Source organism: Castanea sativa, chromosome 12, assembly GCF_040712315.1.
Source record: "Castanea sativa cultivar Marrone di Chiusa Pesio chromosome 12, ASM4071231v1".
NCBI classification, from domain to species: domain Eukaryota; kingdom Viridiplantae; phylum Streptophyta; class Magnoliopsida; order Fagales; family Fagaceae; genus Castanea; species Castanea sativa.
Window position 1 is genome coordinate 37,569,894 of NC_134024.1, and position 26,688 is coordinate 37,596,581.

Below are 26,688 nucleotides of genomic sequence, written 5' to 3' on the forward strand. Positions count from 1 at the left end.
AAATTTGAAGCGTGAAAAAAAAATAATGATCATTCAAAAATATAAAACAAAATAAAATTCAAACTTAATTAATATATGAAAAAGAAATTGGCATATATTCAATATTAACAAAATATAAACAAAAGAAAAGATATAAAATGATTTTTTCTTAATACATTACTACTCAATTATTTGTGATTTATCAAAATGGAACTTGACTCTTTTTTATTTTTATTTTTTATATATTTACTATCATAACAATCATTTATAATTGATTATGGACCATATGTCTTAATAATTTCCTTTCAATTCAAAAAATCAAAAAATCCATTAGAAAACTATATATTCTTTTGTTGTGAAGCCTAGTTTAATAAAATTTATTATTGTAAATGATTGTTACCATAATTGCAATAAATATACAAAAGTAATTAGAAGTGCAACAATTTTTTAAAGGAAATAACATTAACTGAAGTTTGAAAATCATTTTTATTATCCTTAAATATATATATATATATATATATATATATATATATATATATATATATATATATATATATATATATATATTGTAGGGATAAAAGGCCCGGAGTGCATCTTTGGGCCATGGGCTTTGTCCAAGGTTGTTCACTTATCCGAGGACAAATTGATAGCGATGAAGATGTCAGACCTAGAGATCCACGAGCAGATTGTGATAGAAGAAGCTGAGAGAGGTAATCCAAGGAGGGGTATCTGCTTGGCTAAGCGAAGTAAGGATCATATGGTACGTCATGTTGTCTAGAATAATCTTCTAGGAGGTCTTGTGGGTGAAGATATGTTTCACGGGGACACAGAGAGTAGGAATAGTTATGAAATATTTAAGAGAAAGCTGTTACTACCTCATTGAATGCTCTGTATCTAAATCTCTAGCCCCATTAATGAGGAAGTGATATCTGAATAGTGATTTTCAGCCTTACAGTTATTACCTAAAGACTTTTGGAAGATGTTGATGGGATAAGGATCAACATTAGCAGTCTAGGCCTACACGTGGAATGCAAAAATGAGGAGAGGAAGGAAAGTATAAGAGGGAAGAACGTCCCGGAGAAGAAGGATCGGGAAAAAGGGGAAGAAGAAAGGTAATACTGTAGACAAAAGAACAACATCTGTAATTTTTCCTTAAGAGAGTGAAATGTAAAAACCAACCTCCTCGGCTTAAGACCAAGGACAGCTTTCACTATTCAAATTGTTCCAATTTCCTCCTATTGTAATTTCAACCCAATGTTATTACTAGAAAAACTCATTAAAACCTAAATTTCTAACCCACTCTCTAGAAATTCATTGTATTGGACTCTTTGGGCATATCCCTTCCCATTTGTGGGCTTAGGTGCAAAACGGGACCATACATATATGTGTGTGTGTGTATATATATATATACACCAAAAATCAATTAGTATTGTTAATTAAAAAACAAATCACTCAAAAGATCCCGCTAATCAATGTTCCTTTTACACCGACCATGTCTCTAGGAGGAAACTTAGATAAAAGTGGGCTAAAATGGGCATATGCCCCTTTCGCCCAAAAGGTGTAGCAAAATGCTCTTGTTCTGAAACTATTTAGCAAAATGCTCCTATTTTGAAATTGATTTTTAGAAAATCGAGTTTCAATGAAACTCGATTTTATGAAAATCGAGTAATGTGAGAAATTTTACATGGAACTTGAGTTCCATGTATTTTTTATTTAAGTTTGATTTCACATAACTCGATTTTCTAAAAATCGAGTTTAAAATAGGGGTATTTTACTGGAAAGTTTTAGCGAAATGGGCAAATGCTCATTTTGGCCAATAAAAGTGCTTAGCCACAAGCCATTGGATTGATCCCATACTTTAATTAATAAACTCCCTGAGCTCATTGACCAAGATTTTGTTTGGTGTAGGCAACTTCCATCAACCAATACTTAGTTTTCATCACCCATTACTCATTTAGGGTGGGTCCCACAACTAAATGCATGTTTGGCTTAGTTCCCATTTTTAGGTCTCATCACCCATGTTAGGACATATGTCTATCTTGTTAAGAACATATATCATTTAGAATTGGTTAATCCCATGACAAAACGCACTTTACTTGTAATTAGATAGATCTAGGATGGTTTAGTACTTCAAGAAACATGTTGTTCAAGAAAAGTACTAAAGCCATGAAGATTGGACCAAGAAACAAGTGAAGAAAAGCTGTTCATTAAAGCTGGACAGATTCTTGATAGCTGCCAACAGATAATACCTATCGAAGATTAATGAATCTCAACAGCTGTATCTATCGAGATCTACGAAATCAGAATTTTCAAATCTGATTTTCGACCCATGCTGACATGTATGTGTAGGGTTTTTTTTTCTCACAACCTTAAACATATATAAGGCTTATTTTAAAGGCCTTCACATAAGAGAATACAAGAAGAACATATGCAAAAAGTAACTGAGTGCTTATTTTCTCTAAAAGAAGCTACTGCGTCTTTACACTTTAGGGTTTTGTAACCAAGTGCTTCTTGATCTTCATTGTTAATGAAGTGAAGAACTTTGCAGCCAACATCTTCTTCAAGTTGGTGAGTTAGTCATGTACTGGAGTCGTGCATCATTGGTTAGTCACGTATTGGGATCTATGCAAAAGGGTGGTGTTCATATATTGAAGAGTTCAAAGGTTCTGAAGCAGTAAAAAGTTTCTACTGTAAGTTCATCTACGGGGATTGTAGAATCTAGGGACAAAGGTTTCATACTAGATCTGAAACTTCTCTTTACTATAGTGAATTGCTTTTCAAGAAGGTTTCTCCCTAGGTTTTTTACTGTGAAACTAGTTTGTTTTTTATTGTGAAACTAGTTTGTTTCATTAGTTTTCCTAGGTCATCATATTTTGTCTTATTTACTTTTCCGTTGTGCATGATATTGATGTTAGTTTGTTTTAACAAGATTTATTCATAATAAATCTAATTAACAACTTGGGTTTAAAACCTGTTAATTCTATCAACCGCCAACAACTCATAATTCAACAAAATGAGTGATGGGTGAGTGAGAATGGAAAAAAAAAAAAAAAAAAAAAAAAAAGGTGTTTTTGAGTGATGGAAATAGAGTGATGATGGTAATGTTTTACATTGATTTCATTGTAAGAAAATTTGCATTGGTTGTTGTAAAATAGCATAAAATCTCAAATTTGCTCAATCAACCTCAAAATATACCTACATCAGTCTATGTATCATTATTAAAAAAAAAACATTTGTGCTAAATAATTATATAAATTTACACAGTTGCTATAGGCAAATGAAGATTTTAGTAATTCTTTAGATTTAGGGTTGTGGTTTTTGGTTGATGAAGAGAGAGAGAGAGAAAGAGAGAGAGAGATGATTCCATAAATAAATAAAAAATGCGAAAACCCCATTTTAGTCCCTACATTTTTACACGATTTCCACTTTGGTCCCTAACTTTTTTTTTTCCACCGATTTTAGTCCCTATCCTGGAAAACGCATCTCGTTTTAGTCCCTAACATTACATCAGAGATGGAAATTGCACAGCTGACAAACGGAAAAAATTAAAAATATTAAAATAATGTCCACTGTGTCCGCGTGGCTTTCCACGTTAGCCTATAAATTAAAAAAATAATTTATTAATTTTAATTACATAAAAAAAATTAAAAACAGAAATAAAAACCAAACCCAGCAAGAACAGCAAATTTAAAACCCAGCAAGAACAAGATCAACAAAACACAAACCCAGCAAATTTAAAACCCAAAAAATTAAATTCAAACCCATATTTCAAACCCCCACACCACCAAAACATCAAACACAAAAATCAAATCCAGATTTTCGGCCCCCAGTTTTCATCAACCTCTACGGCTTCATCTCCCACTTCATCTTCCGCCACGAACTCCAAGGCATGTTCTTCGCTCTCGGCTTCATAATCTCCCAATTCGTCAACAAGTTAATCAAAACCTCCGTACAGCAAGCTCACCCTGAAACCTGTGCTCTCCTCGAGATGTGCGACTCGCATGGCTGGCCTTCAAGTCACTCTCAGTACATGTTCTTCTTCTTCGTTTACTTCTCACTCATGATCGCTAAAGGGTATGGGTTGTTTTGCACAACGAGCAAGTGGGCCGTGCATTTTTGGCTTTGGTCCATGGCGTTTCTCACCATGTATTCGAGGGTGTATTTGGGTTACCACACAGTTACTCAGGTATTTGCCGGAGCTATTCTGGGAGCTTTTCTTGGGGCGGTGTGGTTTTGGTTTGAATCTGGGTTTTAAATTTAATTTTCTAGGTTTGAATCTAGGTTTTAAAATTTTTGGGGGCCGAAAATCAGGATTTGATTTTTGTGTTTGATGTTTTGGTGGTGTGCGGGTTTGAAATCTGGGTTTGAATTTAATTTTTTGGATTTTAAATTTGCTGTGTTTGTGTTTTGTTGATCTTGTTCTTGCTGGGTTTCAAATTTGCTGGATTTTAAATTTGTTGTTCTTGTTGGGTTTGGTTTTTATTTCTGTTTTTAATTTTTTTTTATTTAGTTAAAATTGAAAAATTAATTTTTTTAATTTAGAGGCTGACGTGGAAAGCCACATGGATACATTGGGCATTATTTTAATATTTTTAATCTTTTCCGTTTGCCAGCTGTGCAATTTCCGTTTATAATGTAACGTCAGAGACTAAAACGAGATGTGTTTTCCAGGATAGGGACTAAAATCCGTGGAAAAAAAAGTTAGGGACAAAAATAGAAATCGCGTGAAAATGTAGGGACTAAAATGTGTTTTTCGTCTAAAAAAAATTGCCAAGGAAATAGCATTTTAATGAAATATAATGTAAAATATGATGCGGAGTGTGTTTGAAAAGTGAGTATGTAAAAATAGAAAAAGTAGGTGCTTATGCTAAACTAGACATAAATTTTTGCACAAACTACTGTGAATACTCTAATGAAATAAGAAATAATGATATTTTGTGTCTTTGTTTTTGTTAGTAAATGATTGCATGGGAATATATTACAAAACAATAATTTTATGTTTTTATCTATTAATAAATTGTTAAACTAAATGACGCTCTCCGAACTCGAAATCTTGGTTTCGTCCTTAATTGAAAGAAAGTCTTTGCACCATCATGTTAGCATTCATTACCATGACCTATTGCCACCCCTTTTGTATTAAACGCAATGTGATAAACCCACATTATACAGCATTAGTTGAGTACCTTTGAATCATATCCCCTCAATCGACCTGGGGAATAGTGGTTTGTTAGATTTCCCAACGTAGAGAACTTGTTACCAACCCCACCCAAGAAAAACATATAAATACCCCTCTTGAATCAAAGGGGGTATGTACACAAAAAATCTCTCTTTCCATAAAATTTTCACTAACTTAATCTTTGCAGTACCTCCGATCAACAAAAAGTTCGGAGAAGCCTTCTAGAAGGCATCAAATCCGCAAAGATATTGCCTTTTCGGCTTTCCTCATGATGTTTAAAAAGCTTTATGTTATTTTCGAACCCGATGGATGCGTTTTCCGATTCTTATTTCCATTTGACAAGGATATGCCAAATCTTAATTCGAGAATCAAAGAAAATGCATTAGATAGATTCCTTAAAGCCAAGCAAACAGCATCAGACGCTACACCTGCAGGCTGAATATACCACAAATGAATAATTCTTGAGAAACATCCAATTGGAGACCCAATTTCACAATTATAAAATTGTGCGATTGTGAGTAATCGACATTATCTGCGCGCTACTAACTTTAACTTGTGAAACTTGTTACTTTTTATCAACTACTTACAATTGTGCAAGCGCAAATAACTGTGAAATTGGGTGTGAATAGGCAGCTAGTTTATAACCAAAGTCAAAGCAAATTTCTTTTAAATTTAAAAGAAGCCTAGCTGTAACCTCTTCTTTCAGAGTCAAACGCAAATATATTGAAGTTCCACATACATTTAATAGATCTTGGAATAACAATCAGTTGGAATCAAAGCTGTACATTAATTTAGAATGTAAAATTAATCGAAATTACGAACATCTAAGATTAACGAGTTCTTTCAATAAAAATAAAAATAAAAAAGAGAGAAAAATGAAAAAGAAAAGAATAACGAGTTCAAAATATGTTGAACCAGCTAGAGCTGACCCAAATATAAAGCTCTACTAGCGTCTTATATTTAAAACTTCGTTGCAGAATAATACATGAAAAATATTATCCATAAAAAATTATAATAATAATACATGAAAAACTTCAATATAAGTCCCTCCTGTTGGGTATTCAATAGTAAAAAACTAGTGAAAGTAAAATAAAGAATAATATAATTATGAAGGGACAAAAAGAACAACATAGTTGATGCCCCAGTCACATATTTTAATAGGAAACCCAGAAATTGGAGGGGCCAGGGCTGGGGACTGGTAATAGAAGCAAGGAATGGTAACGCTTACCAAGGAAAAAAAGAGAGAGGGAGGAAGCAAGGAGCAGTCATACATCTCCGGTTAGCACAGAAATAGGACCTGCTCATACCAACTATAGCAAAACTTCAAACCTTCCTTATATAAAGGTAATAGAACAAATAAAACTACTAATAGAAACTACCCATCACAATCTACTAACAGAAATACTTATGCCTATTACCAGCGAAAATAAAGCAATCAAACCAGTTGCATACACCAGTGACAAGAAAGTAACCGAAACAATCTCAATTCTGTTGCCGTCTTGCTAATAGCAAGTACAACCTCCTGCATAGCAGTTCCTTTGATAGAAAATCAAACCATTGGATCACTAATGTTAAGTCTGCCTGGACTGAGCAGCACCGTATCCACCACCATAAGCCCCAGTGGCTTGTGAAGGGTCAGATCTCCATGCTGCATTGGAGTACCCCGAATTTCCATTTGTGTCGCCATAGCCACTTCCCATGTAGCCACCACCCATTCCATGTTGCTCTCCTCCACTAGCACCACCACCAGCATTGCTACTTGGGGCACTTCCAGCACGACCCCCTGTAGCCCCATACCCACCAGAATAAGAACCGTCACTTCCACCATAATTACCATATCCATAGCCTTGATTCCCATACCCAGAAGCTGCACTTGGGGATTGACCCCTTGGAGCAGAAACAGCACCACCACTACCTGGAGCATTCCAGGCTGCAGTTCCATACCCAGCACTTCCACCATAGCCTGATGTGCCATACCCAGAAGGAGTTTGGTTTGTCCAAGTATTTTTTACTGCGCCTGGCCCCCCAGTTCCATAACCAGCATTAGGGGCATTTGGGTTTCCATATGCTCCCATGGGACCGCCAAATCCAGTATTTGCAGTTCCATAACCACTAACACCATAACTGCCATAACCACCATAACCGACTCCACTATTAGCAGCTCCATAACCATAACCTGCTCCACCATAGCCAGAATATGGCGGGAAACCACCTGCAGCAGTTTGAGGCTGCATATATCTACTTCCATCTGTTCGACCATCAAATGTATTTGTATTTGCACCAGAGGCCCCATAACCTTGATAGCCCCCACTACGGCCCCCACCACCTGGATTTGCATCTTTGGGAAGGGCTCGTTTTACCTCGACTGATTTACCATTCAAGTCATGGAAGGTCTTATGAAGAACTCTATCAACTGCGTCCTCAGTGTCAAATGTTATGAAACCAAAACCACGAGGGCGTTGAGTGTTCTGGTCATACATTATTACTACATCAGTTACTTGTCCATAACTTTCAAAATACTGACGAAATCCATCTTCTGTCAGGTTGGAAGGCAATCCTCCAACAAATATTTTTTTTGTCTTAAAATTTCCTCCCCCTCCAGAGGTTCTGCCAGCATTAAAATTTCCAGTTCTAGAGGAAGTTTGCTGTTCTTCCCTTGATAAAGCCCTTTTTGCCTCCACCTGTGTAGTTGACATGAAATTTTAACGGCTGAAGGGACATAACAAGTACAAGTAAAAAGACATATACAAGCATGATGTTCATGTATATATATATATATACATATACAATGATCTAGGAAAACAAAATTTACAATGTGGCCAACAAGTTTATTTTAACAATTGGATAATCCTTTAACACAAGAACCAAAAAAGATAATTTTCATCTCTTTGTGGGTGCATTTTGCACACATTATTTAAAAACTATTTAACCTATGCCACCTCTCCATAATATAAAGAAAAAAATGGCCATGCAAGTAGCAGTAAGCTAACTTAGGGAAGATTTCGTTTCCTAGCTCTGTTACTCTGTAATCATGAAAAGTCTAATACCAATTGATTCTTTTCTTTGATTCTCTCTCTCTCTCTCTCTCTCTCTCTCTCTCTCTCTCTCTCTCTCATACAATATATCAGTAACCTAAAGAAAAGATTAAACGCCAATAGACCAATAAGAAAACAAAGGAAACAAAAAGAAGACACAGGCATTATTTTGCTCATGCTCTCACACAATACCAAAAAAAAAAAAAAAACTTATTCATGGTTATCCTTACTAATATGAAATTTGTTTCCTTAAACATATTTTTTTCTTTCCTATCATGTGGAGGCAACATGGAAACAACGTTGACATTCCCATGCATAATATATTCATTAGCAATGATGAAGAAAACATGAACCCATTTTAAAAAAAATTGCAAATGGTAAACTCCAGAAAGCAATCAAGTGATTGCGAAATATTATTGTCAAGCTACCCATAAAGAAATAGTACTACATCTGCAATAAATTAATAAAAAAATAAATAAAAGAAACCCCATTTGAAAAATAAACAAAATCTCAAACACATGCAAAATAACACTAAAATAATTTTTATTAACTATTGAATCATGAGATATGAAAGACTATTCATGTTTGACCATGGATAAGGTGCTTGTCCTAAACAATTCAACAAAATGAAGCCCAAATGAAGGAATGAAGAGGCAAAATATTTGTGAAAGTGACCATTACTAATGAAAAATAATTATTAACAGGGTAAACTGATAGAGAAAAACCAATAGAAGATGACAGAACACTAAAATAAAAAACAATTACGAACAAGTATACACATAGCCAACAGAAATATGAAAATCTAATAAACAAATGAAGTTACATAATTGTAAGAGCAAGCCTCATCCCTTTTACCCAAACATTAGTGAGCTTGTTATAAAGAATGTATTTTTATAACTTCTAGAGCACACAACAGGCACCCAAACATAGGAAAAAAGAAAGATCCCCCTGGCTAACCCCAAAGCACTAGACATGACCCCATGAAATGCCAAAACCAAGAGTAATGATAATGAAATCAAACTAAATTACTACAGTGACCGAACCCGATATAATGAAGGGTTCATTTAATGTATGCCCTTAGGGCATACATTAATTATCGATTTTAGGCAACTTTTTATGGCAAATTGAAAAAAGGGTAAAAAATGTTAGTTTTCATTTTCCCTTAAAAAGCTTCCTAAAATGGTTTACTAATGTATGCCCTAACGGCATACGTTAGTAAAACCCTATAATGAAACACTTAACCACACGTTATAGGGTTGTATCCGCTGCATAGGCCACCCAAAAAAATAATTCTAACAATGTTAGCGTGGAAGTGAAGTTAATTATTCAACAGACCATGTCATGGATCAAACTGGTTTCTAGGGGAAATGAAAAGGAATGGATGAAATAAACTTAATTTGAGGTAGTCACCCTCCAAGAAGAAGAAGGGAGAATTGAGAAAGAGAACCAGAGAGAGACAAAGTTATGAGTTGTTTCTTCAATGATGAAATGCTATGGATTACAAGTATGTATAAAAGTTTCTTGCAAGGCCAATTGCAAGGCCAATTGCAAGGCCAAGATAACCAAAAAACAACTTGTAACTAGTTTGGCTCCACTACTTAGTAATGCAAAACCTTTGCAGATTTCCTATCATAAAACTGGTATAATTGTCCTAAATCCTGTTATTTTCATGATTTTCAGCATACTTAAGGAACCGCAAAGGGCAAAATCAATGTCCACAGGAACAAACAGATGAAAATAGGCAGAACCCATTAAATATCACTACAAATCAAGAGAGCAATTCACAGATAATAAGCCACTGGACTTGACAACCCAGCAAAAAATAACCAAAACCCAGAAACCAAAACAACTCAAAATCAAAACTTAATGCCAACCCAACAAAAAATAACCAAAACCCAGAAACCAAAAAGACTCAAAATCAAAACTTAAGGCCAACCCAACAAAAAATAACCAAAACCCAGATACAAAAAACAACTGGAAAACCAAAAATAGAAACAAGAAAGTGAATGCAAATAGAGGGAGGAAAGAGACTAACGGTGCGGCCATCGATGGTGTGCCTATCCTGGAGGACACGGTCAAGAACAGAAGGTTCAGAGAAGACAACAAAACCAAAGCCACGAGGGCGACCAGTGGGTTTCTCGCGCATGATAACGGCTTGGGTGACTTGACCGTACTGGGTGAAGTACTCAGTCAAGGTTTCTTCGCTGGTGTCCCATGCTATGCCTCCTATGAATAGCTTTCCTTCGTCTGAATCCATATCTTTCTCTTCTTTTTTTGCCTCTCTTTTCTGTGTGTTCTCTTAGAGAGAGGCTCAAAATGGAAAAAAAAAAACTATCTGTTTTTGGGTTTCTGTTAATATGACACACAGAGAGAGAGAGTGAGTGGACTCGACTCGAGGAGGGAAGGGAAGCGATTACTGGGTTAGGGTTTTGTTTTGAAACGACGCCGACTTGGGCTCGGCCTAGACTCTATGGAAGTAGATTAGTATTTATAAATTCTGAGGTTATGTAGTTATTAAACAACGGAAGCTAACAACAGGGGTGGTGGCGCAGTTGGCTAGCGCGTAGGTCTCATAGCTTCTGAGTTATCCTGAGGTCGAGAGTTCGAGCCTCTCTCACCCCAACAAATCTTTTTTGAATTATTTTTTCAAGACCTAAGAAATTGAGTAAACTGGTTTTTTTGTTTTCTTTTTTCCTTAAATAAATTATATAGGAAAAAAAATTACCAATCATACCCTTACTTTTTAACAGTTTTTTTATATTTACAATTAAATGGGCATTAAAATGTTCTATTAACCGAACCCATAATATATAACTAGTTGAAAAAGTTCTCATTTGCTTATTGCATCTTCCTTTTAAGGCATTTTTAACATTTAAGTTACTCTCAACCTTTGCATTAAATTAAATGGTTATATTAACTTTTACATAATAATTAGGGTAAGGGCCCATTATGAGTAAACCGTAAAATATAACTTATTTTTTTTAATCTTGAAGTAACTAAATTTTTAACAGCTTTTATTTTTCTAATTAAAAGGCCATTAAAATGTTCCATTAAAAAATGCAATAAGGTCATTTATTAACCGCACCCATAATATATAACTAATTGAGAATGTTCTCTTATTGGCTATTGCATCTTCCTTTATAGGTCATACAACATAATGACCAAAAATACTATACACAATGACCAACAAGTCATTGTGTTAACTTTTTAAAGTTCATACAAAAATACTAGAATAATGTGTTAACTTTTTAAAGATCATACAAAAATACTATACAGAATGACCAACAAGTCAACAACAAAATTGGCTTGATTCCTATGCAAAAAAAAAAAAAAAAAAATGGCTTGATTAAATTGCTAAGTACAACTTAAATTTTCTAAACATTGAAGAAATTTTTTTTGCAAACATATAATAAAGTCACTAGAATCACTACCATAAGATCCGTAGGTAAGTAAAATTCAAATAAATATATCTAGTAAAAAATAGTTGTAAGTTTTTTTTTTTTTTTTTTTGGTTTCTCACAGTGTATCCTCAAAATTTTCAACTAGAAATTAATCACTATTTGCGACGTGTGGGCCTTAGTGGGGTAAATCGCTAGCCCCAGGGGGTTTTTTCAAAGTATAGGTACCTGGACTCGAATTGGAGAGTACACCCAGTCAAATCTGGGACATGTACTTTGAGACCAAGTACCCAATCACTTGGCCAACCCACCTAGGTTGTAAAATTTAAACCATAGTTTTCCTCAAAAAAAAAAAAAAAGAAAAAAAAAAGAAAAAAAAAAGAAAAGGGTTTTAAACCATAGTTATCATAATTGTGTTGAGCATCGAACCATTAAAAAGACCAATATACCAGCTTATGGGTTTAACCGGTGGGATATTAGTTTAATTGTGAATTTGACAATTACTACTTAATTTACAAAAATAAATTAAAGAAAAAATATAAATTAAAGAAAAAATATTTCTTAAAATAAAAACTAGAAACTAAAACTTATCAATTACTCAATTACCAACCAGTGGCAGTGGTCATACCTAACACACAAATATCCCTTAAAAAAAGTGCACAATTAGAAAAAGCTTTTAATAGATTCATAAACCACAAAAAAAAAAAAATGTTAATAGCTTTATAACTCAACTGATTGACACTTTTTGGTATTTTCCTCCTCTCCTAATTATTGAGTAATAAAAAAACTAAAAGCCACAAAAATATAAAATTACAATTAATCTTAAGCTTTTCTTTTGGGGTAATTACAAATAACCCACCTGTGGTTTGGGCGAAAATCACTTTACTTAGCCGTGGTTTGAAAAGTATCACTTAACCTACCTGTGGTATGTTTCTGTCAATCTCCGTAATCCACTTCAGTCCCAGCTGTTACAAAGACACCTCTTAACCCCAAAACACAACATAACGCGGATCAAAACACCCAATACTCAAAAACTTTTCGAGAGAGAGACCTGTGGTGAGATTAACGTGTTCTTTGTGGTTTGGAGCGTCTGGAGGGGGAGAAAAAACAAGTTTCGCAACATCGAAGCTAGAGAAGGTAGTTTCGGTAAAAAAAATCAAGGTATTTATGTCTGTTCTCGATTTAAGGTTTCAAATTTTGTTTAAGTGCCAACTTACTGTGTGAAACTCTAAATTTGAGCTTCCCAAGAATCGTGTTTTGTTGATATGTCTTCATCAAGTGGTAAAAAGCCTAAGCTGATTGCCTCTCTCAACCCTTTGGCTAACTCCAGAAAAGTGGCTGGAGTTAGCCAAATGAAATGCCAGACTTCGTAGCAGAGGACAAAGCATCCTCAGCCTCAGGAAGTGAAGGAGCCAAAGACTCACTCGCGAAACTCCTCCATCTTCCCTATAAAATGCTCTCCCACAAACTCCAAAAATCAGCTCTCTACCTCAAACAAATGGTATCTACTCCACAACACACCACACCTTATAATTGATTTATGGGGCTATTTTGGTTTATGGGTTTTGGCTATTTTGGGTTTTTAGGAATGCCCACCAAGTCTAACAAGACTTTTGCTTTTCATGTAAAGTATGGGTTTATGGTATTTTAATTAGGATTTTGGAGATGTGTTTAAGTGAAGCAATACGTGGTTGTGGGTTTATGATCTTAAATTGTGCTCTCAGATTGTCAAGGTTTGTGATTCGGCTTCTGCAGATTTAGGGTACACATAGCTTCTTCTTTCATGAAATGGTCTCAAATTGGCTTTCAAGTTGAAACAAATTTTGTAGTACTGCCATTTAAAAATGAACATTTTGATCAACCAATATTGTGTAGGATCTCAACTTTTCAGCTTTATTTCTAGTTTACTCAAAATTTGATATTGCCCAATGTAAAGGGAATTGTGCACCCACTCATGTCATGTGCTAGTTTTTACCTATATTTTTTGGGGTTTGTATTTATGCTCAAATTTAGCGGAAACCTGCAAACAATGATTGGGTCACTTGTTGCTTAGTCCATTTTGATGGTTTTAGATTCAGAAAAGAGGCTGAAATGAGTTGTTTTTTCCTTGCTTAATGTCCGATTGGGTCTTAGAATTTTGGTTCAGAATTTTGGTTTGATTAGGTTATTTTTCTTAATGGATTTTTAATTTTTCAGAGAGGTCAGGGAAGGAGGAGAGGAGGGCGATGATGTTGATAGCTAAGGTTGAGGAGGGCGGTGATGGAGTTAGCCAAAGGGTTGAGGGAGGCAATGGGGCTTAGGCTTTTTATTTTTTTGGGTATGTTCTTCATATTCTTCATGTTCAAAATTTGTGTGAATGGAGAGAGAGACAAATACCACTTTTTAATCTTGTTTCTCTTGCATTTTTACTCTATTTTTTGTTTTGGGAGGAGAGAGACATAAAATTTGAGTAAAAATATCTATTTACCCCTTATTTTAACAGAGGTGGGTTACGGAAAACAAACGGAACATACCACAGGTAGGTTAAGTAAACTTTTCAAACCACGGGTAGGCAAAGTGATTTTCGCCCAAACCACAAGTTGATTATGTGTAATTACCCCTTTTCTTTTAAAGTCACTACTATTGCATCATGAAAAGTATTAGACTATTACTGTGCAATTTTGCATGACCTCAAAAGTATTGGACTATTAGAAAAACCTTGGAAAACATTATATTACTATTGTGCAGTCTGTTATACAAAAGAATCATTATAAAATAATTTTTAAAAAAAAATAAGAAAGGAAAGAAGAAAAGTTTAATTAATTCTTGAAAGATTACAGAGAGCTCACTTCTTATAGAGCTCTAGGGGAATAGTGAATTACATCCTCTATTTATAGAAGGCCCGGAGAATTTTGAATTCTAAATTGAAATTGTAGGAAAATTAGTTGTTAAATCTAATGTGTGGCTCTCTCATGATTATTTATTTATTTATTTTAAATCTAATCTAGTAGAATTATGATACATTTTTAGTTCAAATTAATTTCTCATAGAACCAATTAAAATATGTTGTCCATAATCACACATAATTAGACTCGATCATGCGGATGCATCTTAGCCATTGAAATGTGATTTTGCTATATCATTCAATAATTTAAATCTCAATACCACTACCCAAACCTCTCCATTCCCTGTACTCCAAGCATGCTTACAGGAGATACCAATTAATCCCCCTAAGAGGCGGTTGGTTAGTAAGTATTCTCTTAATCGGTCTACCATAAATAATACTATCCGTTTTCATAATGATTTATCTTGTTTATTCAATAACACCTTCATAAATATGGACATTTTTTTCTTATTTGATAAACACACGCCAACACCAAGGCAGTTAGTGTCGCGGAACAAGTGATAAACCTCTTCTCAATATCACACCTTACCGATGTGGGATGATTCGACAACACCGGGTATCTTTTTTTATTTGATAAACACACACACATACACAAATATATATAGGGAAAGGGGGATGAGATAAAGAAATATACTCACATGCCAACACCAAGGCAGTTAGTGTCGCGGAGTAAGTGATAAACCCCTTCTCAATATCACTCCTTACCAATGTGGGACGACTCGACAACACCAAGTATCTTTTTTTATTTGATAAACACACACACAAATATATAAATATGGACATTGTGAATAAATCTTCAATATTTTTAAGCATAAACAAGTATATATAGATTGGTTTTCCTTTCTCAATTAAAAAAAAAAATTTGTAATATTCATATCCCTTAAAATTTTTTCAGATATGAACTTTGTCTTTCCATCTATGTAATAAAGAAATTATTATTATTTTTTATAACAAAATGTTAACATGACATGTTTAAAAGCTAATATGGCCTGAAATAAAAATAAAGATAAATAGACAAAAGTGTGACATTGATATCTCTTAAATTTTGCTAGGCCAAATGATAACTTTTTAAATGTAGGGAAATATACTTAAATTTAAACTAAATTTTTAGGGTTGAAAATTTTATTTTAGCCATAATTTTAATATCCTCAAAATATTTTTGCTATGGGTCACCAATATTAGTTTTTTATTCTCTCTCTCTCTCTCTCTCTCTCTCTCTCTCTCTCTCTCTCTCTCTATATATATATATATATGTATGTATGTATGTATGTATGTATATGCACACTAGTATTATGCCCGTGCGATGTACGGCTTAATCAAGAATTGTGTATAAACTAAAGAAAATAAGAAAACATTTTCTAATTTAAGTAAAATTAAATAATAAAATAAATAGAACAATTTATCATCAAATTTATATCAAGACATGCTTATTAATAAGCTAAAAATAAATTGTTCTCTAAATCAAAATTGAGGGATGGAAGCAACATATTACCATTGGAACCCATGTCGCAAACATGTAATTAATACATGATATATAAAAAAAAAATCATGTCTAACCATATTAAACATAATTGTGTAACAACGAAACACCAATGGAACTCATGTCATAAACATTTAATTCATATACAAAATACAAAAAAAAAAAAAAAATCATGTCTAAGCACATTTAATGATTGATTCTCAAACCATAATAAAAAAAATCATGTCTAAGCATATTTATTGATTGATTCTCAAACCATAACTGTAAGTGCACAATTGCACCTGAACCCAAAAACACACGTGGACTCAGGCCCAATGAACCTTAGACAATTAAATTTGTAAAGTGTGGGTTCGCAACCTAGTTTAGTGGTGCTCGAAGCTTGATGAACAGACTAGAATGTTACAGTACTTACAAACAATGGATAACTTTGTATATTATTTCTCTTTTTCCTTTTAAAGGTTACAATCCTTAGTCTTTCTCTAGTTATTTTTTCTTTACAAAAAGGCCTCTCTCTCTCTCTTCTATCCCCTTCTCTCCTTAAATACTTCATTTCCTTCTTCTTTTAGCCACGTGTCACCCAAAATCTCCTTCCACCACCTTCTTGAAATCTTTAAATACTAGCTAGAAGGCTGAATTCTACTGTTCAAGGGTCACTTCTCCATTAATGCGGTCAGAGAGGTAGGTGCAGGGTCTTTAATGTGGAGGTAGCAGCCTTTTTCTGAGATATTTCTTTTACACCGCCATGTCTAGAGGGTATTTGGATCCCCTCTTTAACCTACAGTCTTTCCAGAACTCTGCCTTGATCTTTCTAGTGAACCTCCAAGTAATTACGGGTCTGTCCGAGGAGAGACTCTTCCTCGGATGAATCCTTGGGCCCTCGGCTTGTAAGCCAACTCGCAGCCCTAAAAGCCTTTAGTCAAGAACGAACTATGGCCCATTGATAAAGCCCAAGGCCCAAATACCCACTTAGGTTCTTTCACTCCCCACAATAACCATATTAAATTAGGTTAAACAAAATAATAAAATCATTGCAAAATTAATAACCATATTTAATAAAATTATGTCTAAGCATATAAAACTTAATAAAATTAGGTTAAACAAAAGACAAAAAATACACAAAACCTATTCAATTTGATTGAAAAAAAATTAAAGTAAACAAATATATAAAATATTACTGTAAACAAATACATACCTGCAAGGTTGTAAGTAGAAGAAGAGAAGAACAAAAGAAAAAAAAAAAACTGTATGGTGGGTATTTATTATGAATTATTTGATATATATATACACCCCGCAATGAAGAAATTGATATGAACAAAAAGTCTAATTTGTGGAGGTGTGAATTATAGGAGAAGAAGATAAGAAAAAAAAAATTATATATATATTTTTTTAAAATCTAAAAAATATGAACTAATGACGATGTTGTTTTTGACATGTAGTAATATAATTTATATAAAAAAATAAAATAAAAGGATTGGACGAAGAATTTAGATTGTAATCAAATTAAGAGTTTATCAACTTAGAAGTTATATGAAAAGAAGATAAGAACAAAAAAAATTATATTTACATTGTAAAAAAATTTCGGTAATTTGGTGAAGTCACTTGGTACAACTATAATTTTTATGGTTGAATGCAAATATTGACAAGTTCACCATTAGATTACATTATCTTCGTATATTTTTCATACTTGCAAAATTTCAAAGTAATCAAAGATTAATAGTCATGTCATCAATCAAAATTTTAAATTCACGTTTTTGTAGTTTAAAATAATGTATAAAATATGAATTTATGGATAGAATGGTAAATAACATTCAATTGACATGAAAAATGTCATGAATGTTAAGAACATATAAAACATGTAATTTAACAGTGAGATTTTCAAAATGTGAATTTTATAATAAGTTATTGGGTGGTGTAATATTATTTAAAGTTACATTAGGTGTAACTAAGGTTCTACACACACGATTTATAATATATTATTGAATTTTTTTTTTATTCTTCTTCTTCTTTATTTATAATTTTAACAAAAATATCGAAAAGATCTTAAAGCTAAATCTCAAAGTCGAATTTGTCATAACAATATTGAACTATTTTTTTAGGGAGGTAATATTTTCCTATTATTTTGGGCTGTTTTAAGAAATTGGATTTTTTTTATTATAATCCAATAATTATTTTATTTTTTGAGAAAAAATTCATTAATTACAACACCGATTCTGAGACCATATTTAAAAAATAGAAACCAATGAAACAATTTAAAAAGACGCATGTGGTACAATTTTGTGATTTTAGCCAAGAGACAAAGAGTGGGATTCGAACATGGAAAGTTCGAACACAATCTTTGTCTAATAAAATCTGATCAAAAGATCATTAAAGAAAAAAAGAAGAAGAAGCAAATAGTAAAATCTTTTAAAATCTAATCTGAAAAACTCTCACTTAAATTCTCTTTCCAAGAAAAGAAATTCCTATTGTATGTATTATTGGTACTTGAAAAAGAACTTTACTTTACTTTTTTTTTTTTTTTTTTGTATACAAAATAGACGTTATAGAGGAGTTGATGGAACCAATCACACTTTAAATACAAAAAATCAGTCATCATTAACAAAGTGGGTCCCCTATAAATGATGCAATGGTTGAGATCAAAAAGCCTACTCACACACACACAAACGTTGTTTCTGTGAACAACACGTTAGAGTTGTGTTTGTTTTTTGGGCAAAAGAAAACACAAAAGGATTTACAGGCTGTGATATGGATTTAGTCAATCAACGAATCCTAAGTCCCAACGGTCACTTTTCCTCTTTTTCACTAAAATAAGAATTTTTTTTAAAGAAAATTACAAAACAAACTCTCCAACTAGAAGTAGAAGAAGGAAGAGCCTCTATTACAGAACCGCTCTCTCTAAACTTCAAATTTTTCTTTGACGCTCTCCTTTCTCTTTTTAGTAAACAATGAAAACCCATTAAAGCAAAATCTTTCTCTGGGTAGAACTCAGAAAACCCACTTGGCAAATCTTTGAGATTTTTCTTCTAGAGGGAGAGAATTTTTTTTTGGTTTTTTTGTTCTTGTTGTTGTTGTCAAAATGGGTTGTTTTCTTGGTTGTTTTGGTTCTTCCAAAGATGGGAAAAGAAGGAAGCATAGACGCAACAAGGTTCAACCTCGTGATCAACCTGTAAGTACTGTCTTCAAGATTTGTTTTTGCGATGATGTCTTTTAGTGTTTTGTTTTTTCTTAACCCTTTGTTTGACATAAAGAAAGAAAAGATATCAAGATTGATGTTTTTTTTTTTTTGGTTTCTAAAAAAGGTCAAATAGTCATGTTAATAAAGTTACAGACTTGAATCTTTACGCCCAGTTTCTTCAAGATTTAATATTTTGGCTTTCTTTTTAGTTTCCTAGCTTTTCTCAGCAGCCAAACAGAGCTTAAGTATTGTTTTCAAGCTTTTTTTTGTTGCTTTTTATTTGGTTTCTAAAAAGGGCATATAGTCAAGTTCATAAAGTTGCATACCTGTATCTTGAAGCCCATTTTATTGAAGATTCAAGATTTTGATTTTTTTTTTTTTGCCCCCTAAGTTTGCTCAGCAGTCAAACAGAACATTAGTTGATTATTGTTTTTAGAGAACTTTTAAAACTGAATTTGAATTCTGAAAATTGTTGCAGAGAACTGCAAGTTGCACGCCTGTGCAATCTGCTGTTCATTCTACTCAAGACGAGGACTCCCAAATACCCATCGACATCACAAATTCACAAGTCCAGTGAGTTATCAAATTCCTTGGCTTTTTTTGGGATTCAATGCTTTCGTAATTTTTGGTTTTTGAGAGCAAAAGCAAAATTTGTTTTATTTATAAGCTTATTGTTATTATTTTTTGTTTGTTTTTTGACTTTTGATATGATTTGAGTGTAGGGATGAGCCTGAGAGAGAGTCGAGCTTTAGAAGCAGAAGGAAAGTAACATTCAATTCCAATGTGGAAACCTATGAACATGTTTTGTGTGAGGAAGTTAAGAATGTTGTACCGGAGACTGAAGGCAGTGGGAAGACGGGGCAGGAGGAAAATATAGCAAAATCAAGTCAAACAAAGTCTTCTTCAGAAGAAAATTCGAACACTTCAAGCTCGGTATCTTATCCTCCAAATCATAGATACCAGAATTGCAGGGACAGTGATGATGAGTTTGAAGAATTAGATTATGAGGAGAGTGATCTTGATGATGATAATGACGATGATGATGACGACGATGATGGGGTACTTGAGGTGAATGAAATTTATGAGGATGATGATCATGGAATTGTTGAGTCAAGGAGAAGAATTCCTGTTGTTCCTGTGGTTACCGAGGTGGTTGATGATTGTCCAATAAGATGTGATGAAGGGGAGGTTAAGCCATATGTGTATAACCCGAATGTTCGAGATAGGAGTGCTTATGTTCATCCTGTGTTAAACCCTGTCGAAAATCTTACGCAATGGAAAGCTGTTAAAGCTAAAGGGGCATCACCATTGAGGCCTCAGAAAGAGAATTTCGTTTCGAATCAAGAATCTGAGGTTTCATTCAGTTTTAAGTCAAAAACTAATCAATCCAAGAAGTCAAGCCAGGAAGTAGCAGTTGATGCTAGCCTTTCCAACTGGTTGGAATCATCTGAGGCGACTCCCATCAATAAGTCTAGCACCATTACACCTGAGATAAGCATGTCACAACGATCAACCTCATCAAGGAGCCCAGAAGATAGACCTATTTTGGGAGCATTAACTATTGAAGAACTCAAACAGTTTTCGACTACTTCTTCACCAAGGAGGTCACCAAGTCCAAGCCCTGATGACATGCCTATAATAGGGACTGTTGGGACCTACTGGAGTCACACAGGCACTACCAAGAATTCTGGCTCAGCCTCTTCCTACAAAGGAATCCCAAACACAACCAGCAAGTACAGAGAGGTATATGTGAAGTAAAACTAGTGAGATTTTTGTTTCGGGGGATGGAGTAGTGTTCTGATTAAGTTTTTGTGGGTGTGCAGGATAAGAGAGTGAATTGGCACACTACTCCATTTGAGGCAAGGTTGGAGAGAGCTTTGAAAAGTGGTTCTGCTGAGGCTTAAACTACTCATACACTTGGTGTATGTTTAGACAAGCTTGTGAGTGATTTGGTGTTGGATTGTTGTTTTATGTTCTCAGCATCTATATTTTTTAATTCTTTTGTGAAATATAATTTGGTTGTTTGTGACATCTGCTTGCCTGTTGTAATTTCACGATTTAATATAATTGAATTTATTCTTTTTAATTGTATCCATAATTCTTTCTGCAATGCTGATTTATGATTTTATGAAGAGATCAGTTTGGTTTTTATATATTCCAGAAGACATTCCCTTCAGCCCCTGGATTTCAGTTTTAAACCAGGGAAAGTCCTACATTCTGTTTATTGATTTACAGCTACCAAAACTTCGCCTCTCTCTCTCTCTGAGTTTCAGTCACTAGATCAGAATATTATATGGTTTGATGACTTTTAAAGCATAGAGATCTATTTAGTTGGAGATTCCAGTAATGGTTGTACATTTTTGTCTAATCACAATTTGATTTCCAACATCACAAATCTCATTGTCATGGTTTGTTTGCTTCTAGGTAGAAATGTGTAAGTAAGCTAAAGACCTGTTCTTGTGTGTGTCAGACCAGTAGAACCCAAAAAAAAAAGAAAAAAGAAAAAAATTATATCCATAGAAGAAGTGTGAGCAATGCAAATTCGCTATTTTCTGTGAAATAATTGTATCCATACCTATCTTATTTCAAGTAATCTAAGAGGTTGATGGGAGCAAGTTTAAGCTCATTTTTGGTCTAAGTTTGATAGCTTTGTCTCCGTCTTGCTAAACAAGAAGAAGGTGAGATGTGTAAACCATTTTTGGAAAAGACAAATTGATGATCCCACACTTGCAATAGTGGCTGCAATGATAGGCCACAATTTTGCTCAACTATTTTTATTTTAGTAATTGGAGTGTCTTTTTCCATAACTGAAGCTTTTTATGCCAGTATATTTGAAGCTGCAGCAATTGTACAGAATGACAAATTATTTTTGACTCTTGAATCGATTTAAAATTGGTAGGATGCTGACTTTAGGGGCTTCTCTCTATCTGAGTTTCAGTCCCCAGCATTTTAAGATTCAGAACTCAGAAGTCTAAGATTTAAACAGGTAGATTGCCTTATGAACCCAGTGTATTGACTTCCTACACAATATACTCTTTTCTATACCCTGTTTTGAATTCTTTTACATTTTGAAGTTTGAAGGGAAAAAAGAGTAGAGGAGAGGGGAGGAATGGTATCCTTTCTCCTCGCATGTTTAAAAAATTAAATAGAAAATGATAAGATATTATATAAACTAGCTTGTAACCCATGCATACGCATGAATACAGTTAAAGATATACAATAAGATGCATTATATAATTAATTCCTATATATATAATTTAAATACTATTGATAGTCATTTTTATATTTTGTTAACTTTAAAAAAAAAATTTGTAAGGATATTATTAGGTATAAAATGTAAATTGTCTAAGTTTTTTTTTATTTTAAAATTATTGTGAAGCACTTTTTTTTTTTATGATTCATTTATTCTAAACTTTTTGGTTTTTGTACTTAATAACTCACTTAGATGAATATTTATGATGTGATCTCACATTTGATTCTAAAATTAAGAAATAAAACTCTTTAAGAATAATTAATTTATGACACATAGCGCAAAATTAAAACTCTAATTTAGAATTCTAATTTGAGTTTCTCTCGACTTTACCTGTTATATATATATATATATATATATATATATATATATATATATATATATATATATATATATATATATATATATATTAATAATTATACATTATACCATCTTTTTATTCAATTCAAAGAAATAGATAAAAATTGATTATTATTATTATTATTTTTAATTTAAGTGAAACCTCCTCTAAAGTCTTTTGATTTAAATTAAAAAAAGGTTTTAGAGGATATCTTACCTCTTAAATCTCATCCAATCATTTCCTTCCCTCCCTTAAGGCATCTAAACATGCTAAATTAACCTTGCATACCCTTTTTCATCTACTCCTCTCCTCGCTTACATACAAACACACGTGCCTGTTTGGGATGTATTAATAAGCTAGCTTATTGCTTATTTTTCTTATTATTTACAGGTTGCATTCTTCCACGTGTATCACCTACTTATTTTATTTAACTTTTACTTTTTATCTATAATACTTTAAGTAAAAATATTTCAATAAAAAGTTAGATAAAGCTATTGCCAAATGTACTCAAGAGAATCCCAAATGTTCTTTAAGAGTTATTAGCCTGTCCAATTCACAGGCATGTTGGCTGGTTTAATTTTCCCAGGAACCATATGGTATCCCTTTCACAGCCATGTTAGCTTGTGCATGCTTTTCAAGAACCACCATGGAAATCTGGCTAAGTTTAACCAGATGGCAAACATTTCCACTTAGACAGAAGTCAACTTTGAGCGGCCAGAGATGAAAAGAGACAAAAGGGATGCTGAGATTCTTTAGTCCACGTGCTTGGTAAGAAAATTCATCAAAAAATAGAAAACGATTAGTAAACAAATAAGGAGATTTACTAGAGGAAAAATGGTTTGGAAGTCGTGAGCTTCATCGGAGGGAAGGAAAGAAAATGAGGAAAAGAAAAGTCTAGCAGGTATTATTTTAAGGGTAAAATCTAGTTTACACACCCTATTATATACACTCTCATACACACACACACACACAAACTGCACATAAATCATGACACAAATCATAGTTTCCATTTCAAGTCACAATTTATGTGCTGTTTGAGACTTTGAGTGTATGTAATAAATAGTAAATACCACTCTTTAGTGAAATTAAGGGTATATACATGAAACATTGTTTTTATGTATATAATAGAGCAAAAGTACCGATACAGCCCACTAGTGCTCTGCCCAACATATATTCAAGCCGCGGCGGAGCCACGTTGGGACCGAAGATTCAAGTAAAATGAAAGGAAAAAAAGAAGAAAAAAAAAAGAAAGAAAAAGCTTATTGTAATAGGGACCTCAAAGTAACATTTTTATTTGAATAATGCTACAAATGCAACAATTTTTATAATAACTAGTCGCATACTGCGCATTGTGCGTGATAATTTTTTTAGGATGGTCTCATTAAATATTTTATTAATATTATAATTTCAGTTATTAACCATTAGTTTTTCATTAGTTTTTAAGTTAATAAAAACCTTAAATATACATTTTTTTTTTACCTTTACACACACACACACACACACACATATAGTGAATCTTTACACATACCTTTAAGAAAACTATATATATTTTACTTTTTTGGATGCGTAAAATTATAGACTACTACTCCATAATGATAGTGGCTAATTAATTGTATATATATATTTTTAGTGATCTCATTTATAACGCTTCTTACTATTATCATATATTTACTAACTGATGATTTACATAACAAAGACGATAAATGAGAGGTAGCATTATTCATTAGATTTTTGAAAGTAATAGTGTATGAAAATTATATATATATATATATATATATATATATATATATATATATATATATATATTATAAATAAGGTTAAATGAAATGTCAAAAAATAGATTTTTAAATTTTCTAGCTTTATTTCTTATGTAATTTCTACTACTATCAGAGAACATCTCTTTTTTAGTTATGATTAATATGGTTTCTATAGTTAGAGTTTGATTAGTTTTAAATTTAAATTTAGTACTATGATTGTATTTAATTGTTGATTGTTGATTTAATTTTTTAAGTGAATTTAATGGTTTATGCTACTACATTGTAAAGTTTTTAATGTTCTCTACACGGTAATTTCTATTTTATTTTTTACTTCTCCTTACAATCTCTTTGTTTTCCAATCAACGATTATTAATTGACGTTTGGTTTTTTTTTTTTTCTTTATCTACTCTTTATTACTTTGTATTGGTTTTTTTTTATACCATCTCTCTCTCTCTCTCTCTCTCTCCATTGGCAACTTATCATTTTCCAAAATTTGATGATGATTCTATGACATTAAATATGCATTATTAGTTTTTATTATTATTTATTTACTGTTTCTAACTTGATTTGTTTTGTATTTCATTCTTCCTTTAATGCATTGGGTGTGAGAATGAGTGTTTCCCTAGCATTACTCCACTTAATGTGGCAATTTTATTTATTTAATTTAGGCAAAATATTATATTTTAAATTTTTTAAAATAAAAAAGGAGTGGAAATATTAAAAATCTAATGATATACATGGGGGATGTGGCTGAATTTAAATATTATATAAAATTATATGAGAAAAAAAAAATACTTAACAACAAACAGTAACTTATCCAAATAATTTTATGTAATATTATAATAGTACATTATTTTATACTATTTTTAATTATTATAATGCAATATGATAATATTTAACAATCAAAGTCATAGAAAAATAAAATAAAATAAAAAAACTTAAAACACAAAACTAAATTCCATCAACCAAAATAGAGTTCTAAAGAAAATAAAACTTTATCAAGCTAAAATAGAGATGCAAGAAAAATAAAATAAAAATCTACCAAAAAATTGAGGGAGAAAGAGTAGGAGATAAAACACTTTTTTTTAAGAGAAAATTATGTAAAGAATGGAAGAGTGAATGACAAATTTATACTAAGAGGATGATAATAAAAAGAAACAAAATAAAGGAAGATAAAAGGAAAGAGGAAGAGTGATATCAAGGTAGAATGTTTGGGGAGATGAAAAAGTAAATAAAAGGAGAAAAGTTGGAGAAAGTGTAAATATTAAAAAAATTGAGAACAATTTGATGAGCACAATTTTTTTTATTTGAATATAAGTAAAATATTACATTTTTTATTTTTTAAAACAAAGAGAGAAAATATAAATAATTTAATGATAAGAAGGATGTAGTTGAATTTCAATATTGAGTAAAATAGAAGAGAAGAAAAAAAATAAGAAAAATTAAAAGATATAACAATAAACACTAAATTATCCAAATAATGCTATGTAATGATCTACTATTTTATTTTTATTACTATCTTTAATTTTTTATAATGTAATTGGATAAAATTTAACAATCAAAGAGCAAAATAATAAGAATAAGTATACAAAAAAAAATTAAAATTAAAACACAAAACTAAATCGTATCGACCTAAATTAGAGTTCTTAAAAACACAAAAATTTATTAACCTAAAGCGGAGATGCAATAAAAAATAAAAATCCACCAAAACATTGAGAGAGAGAGAGAGAGAGAGAGAGAGAGAACCTTTTTGTGAAAGGAAACTATGCAAAGAATGAAAAATAGTGACAAATTTATAGTGAGAGGGAAGGGATAAGAAGAGACAAATAAAAGAAAATGAATAACAATATTAAAATAGAGGGTAGTGGAGAGATGAAAAGGTAAAGGAAGATGAAAAGTTTAAGAAAGTGTAAATATTTAAAAAATAAGTGAATGTAAAAAAAAATTATAGAAAAATTGGAAATAAAAAAAAAATATATATAGATGTAAAAACCAACAAAGATGAATATGTAAAATCAATAATCTAATTATATATATATTTTTGTAAAAAAAATAAGATTAAATAATAAATAATAATTATGTAACGAATGACATGGCAATGAGGTGGTGCAACAGAAGCTCAGCAGCAATAAATACCACGCTTCAGCTTTTAGTAATATATAGATATAAATATAAAATTTCACAATAGTTTTTTCTTATAAATATTTTTCACAATAG

The 26,688-nt window shown here is 32.3% G+C and overlaps 2 protein-coding genes and 1 non-coding gene across 3 annotated transcripts; 2 read left to right on the plus strand and 1 right to left on the minus strand.

The window, feature by feature from the left end:
• Positions 1-6,434: 6,434 nt before the first annotated feature.
• On the minus strand, positions 6,435-10,646 carry LOC142619337 (heterogeneous nuclear ribonucleoprotein 1-like). The gene is made up of 2 exons (XM_075792402.1): positions 10,226-10,646; positions 6,435-7,836 (listed from the first exon to the last, which is right to left on the minus strand). Exons 1-2 carry the CDS (start codon positions 10,445-10,447, stop codon positions 6,727-6,729), a joined length of 1,332 nt encoding a protein of 443 aa, XP_075648517.1. The 5' UTR covers positions 10,448-10,646; the 3' UTR covers positions 6,435-6,726.
• Positions 10,647-10,727: 81 nt separating this feature from the next.
• Positions 10,728-10,812, plus strand: TRNAM-CAU (transfer RNA methionine (anticodon CAU)). The gene is given in 2 exon segments: positions 10,728-10,765; positions 10,777-10,812. It is a non-coding gene; the product is annotated as a tRNA-Met (tRNA).
• Positions 10,813-18,781: 7,969 nt separating this feature from the next.
• On the plus strand, positions 18,782-21,215 carry LOC142618715 (uncharacterized). Its single transcript, XM_075791705.1, has 4 exons — positions 18,782-19,115; positions 19,603-19,697; positions 19,847-20,867; positions 20,948-21,215. Exons 1-4 carry the CDS (start codon positions 19,026-19,028, stop codon positions 21,026-21,028), a joined length of 1,287 nt encoding a protein of 428 aa, XP_075647820.1. The 5' UTR covers positions 18,782-19,025; the 3' UTR covers positions 21,029-21,215.
• Positions 21,216-26,688: the final 5,473 nt, after the last annotated feature.

Coding starts and splice junctions, on each gene's coding strand:
- LOC142619337 (XM_075792402.1), bottom strand. CDS start 10,447: ATGGATTCAGACGAAGGAAAGCTATTCATAGGAGGCATAGCATGGGAC. Junction 7,837..10,225: donor ACACCATCGATGGCCGCACC/GTTAGTCTCTTT, acceptor TCAACTACACAG/GTGGAGGCAAAAAGGGCTTT.
- LOC142618715 (XM_075791705.1), top strand. CDS start 19,026: ATGGGTTGTTTTCTTGGTTGTTTTGGTTCTTCCAAAGATGGGAAAAGA. Junction 19,698..19,846: donor ATCACAAATTCACAAGTCCA/GTGAGTTATCAA, acceptor ATTTGAGTGTAG/GGATGAGCCTGAGAGAGAGT. Junction 20,868..20,947: donor CAACCAGCAAGTACAGAGAG/GTATATGTGAAG, acceptor GTGGGTGTGCAG/GATAAGAGAGTGAATTGGCA.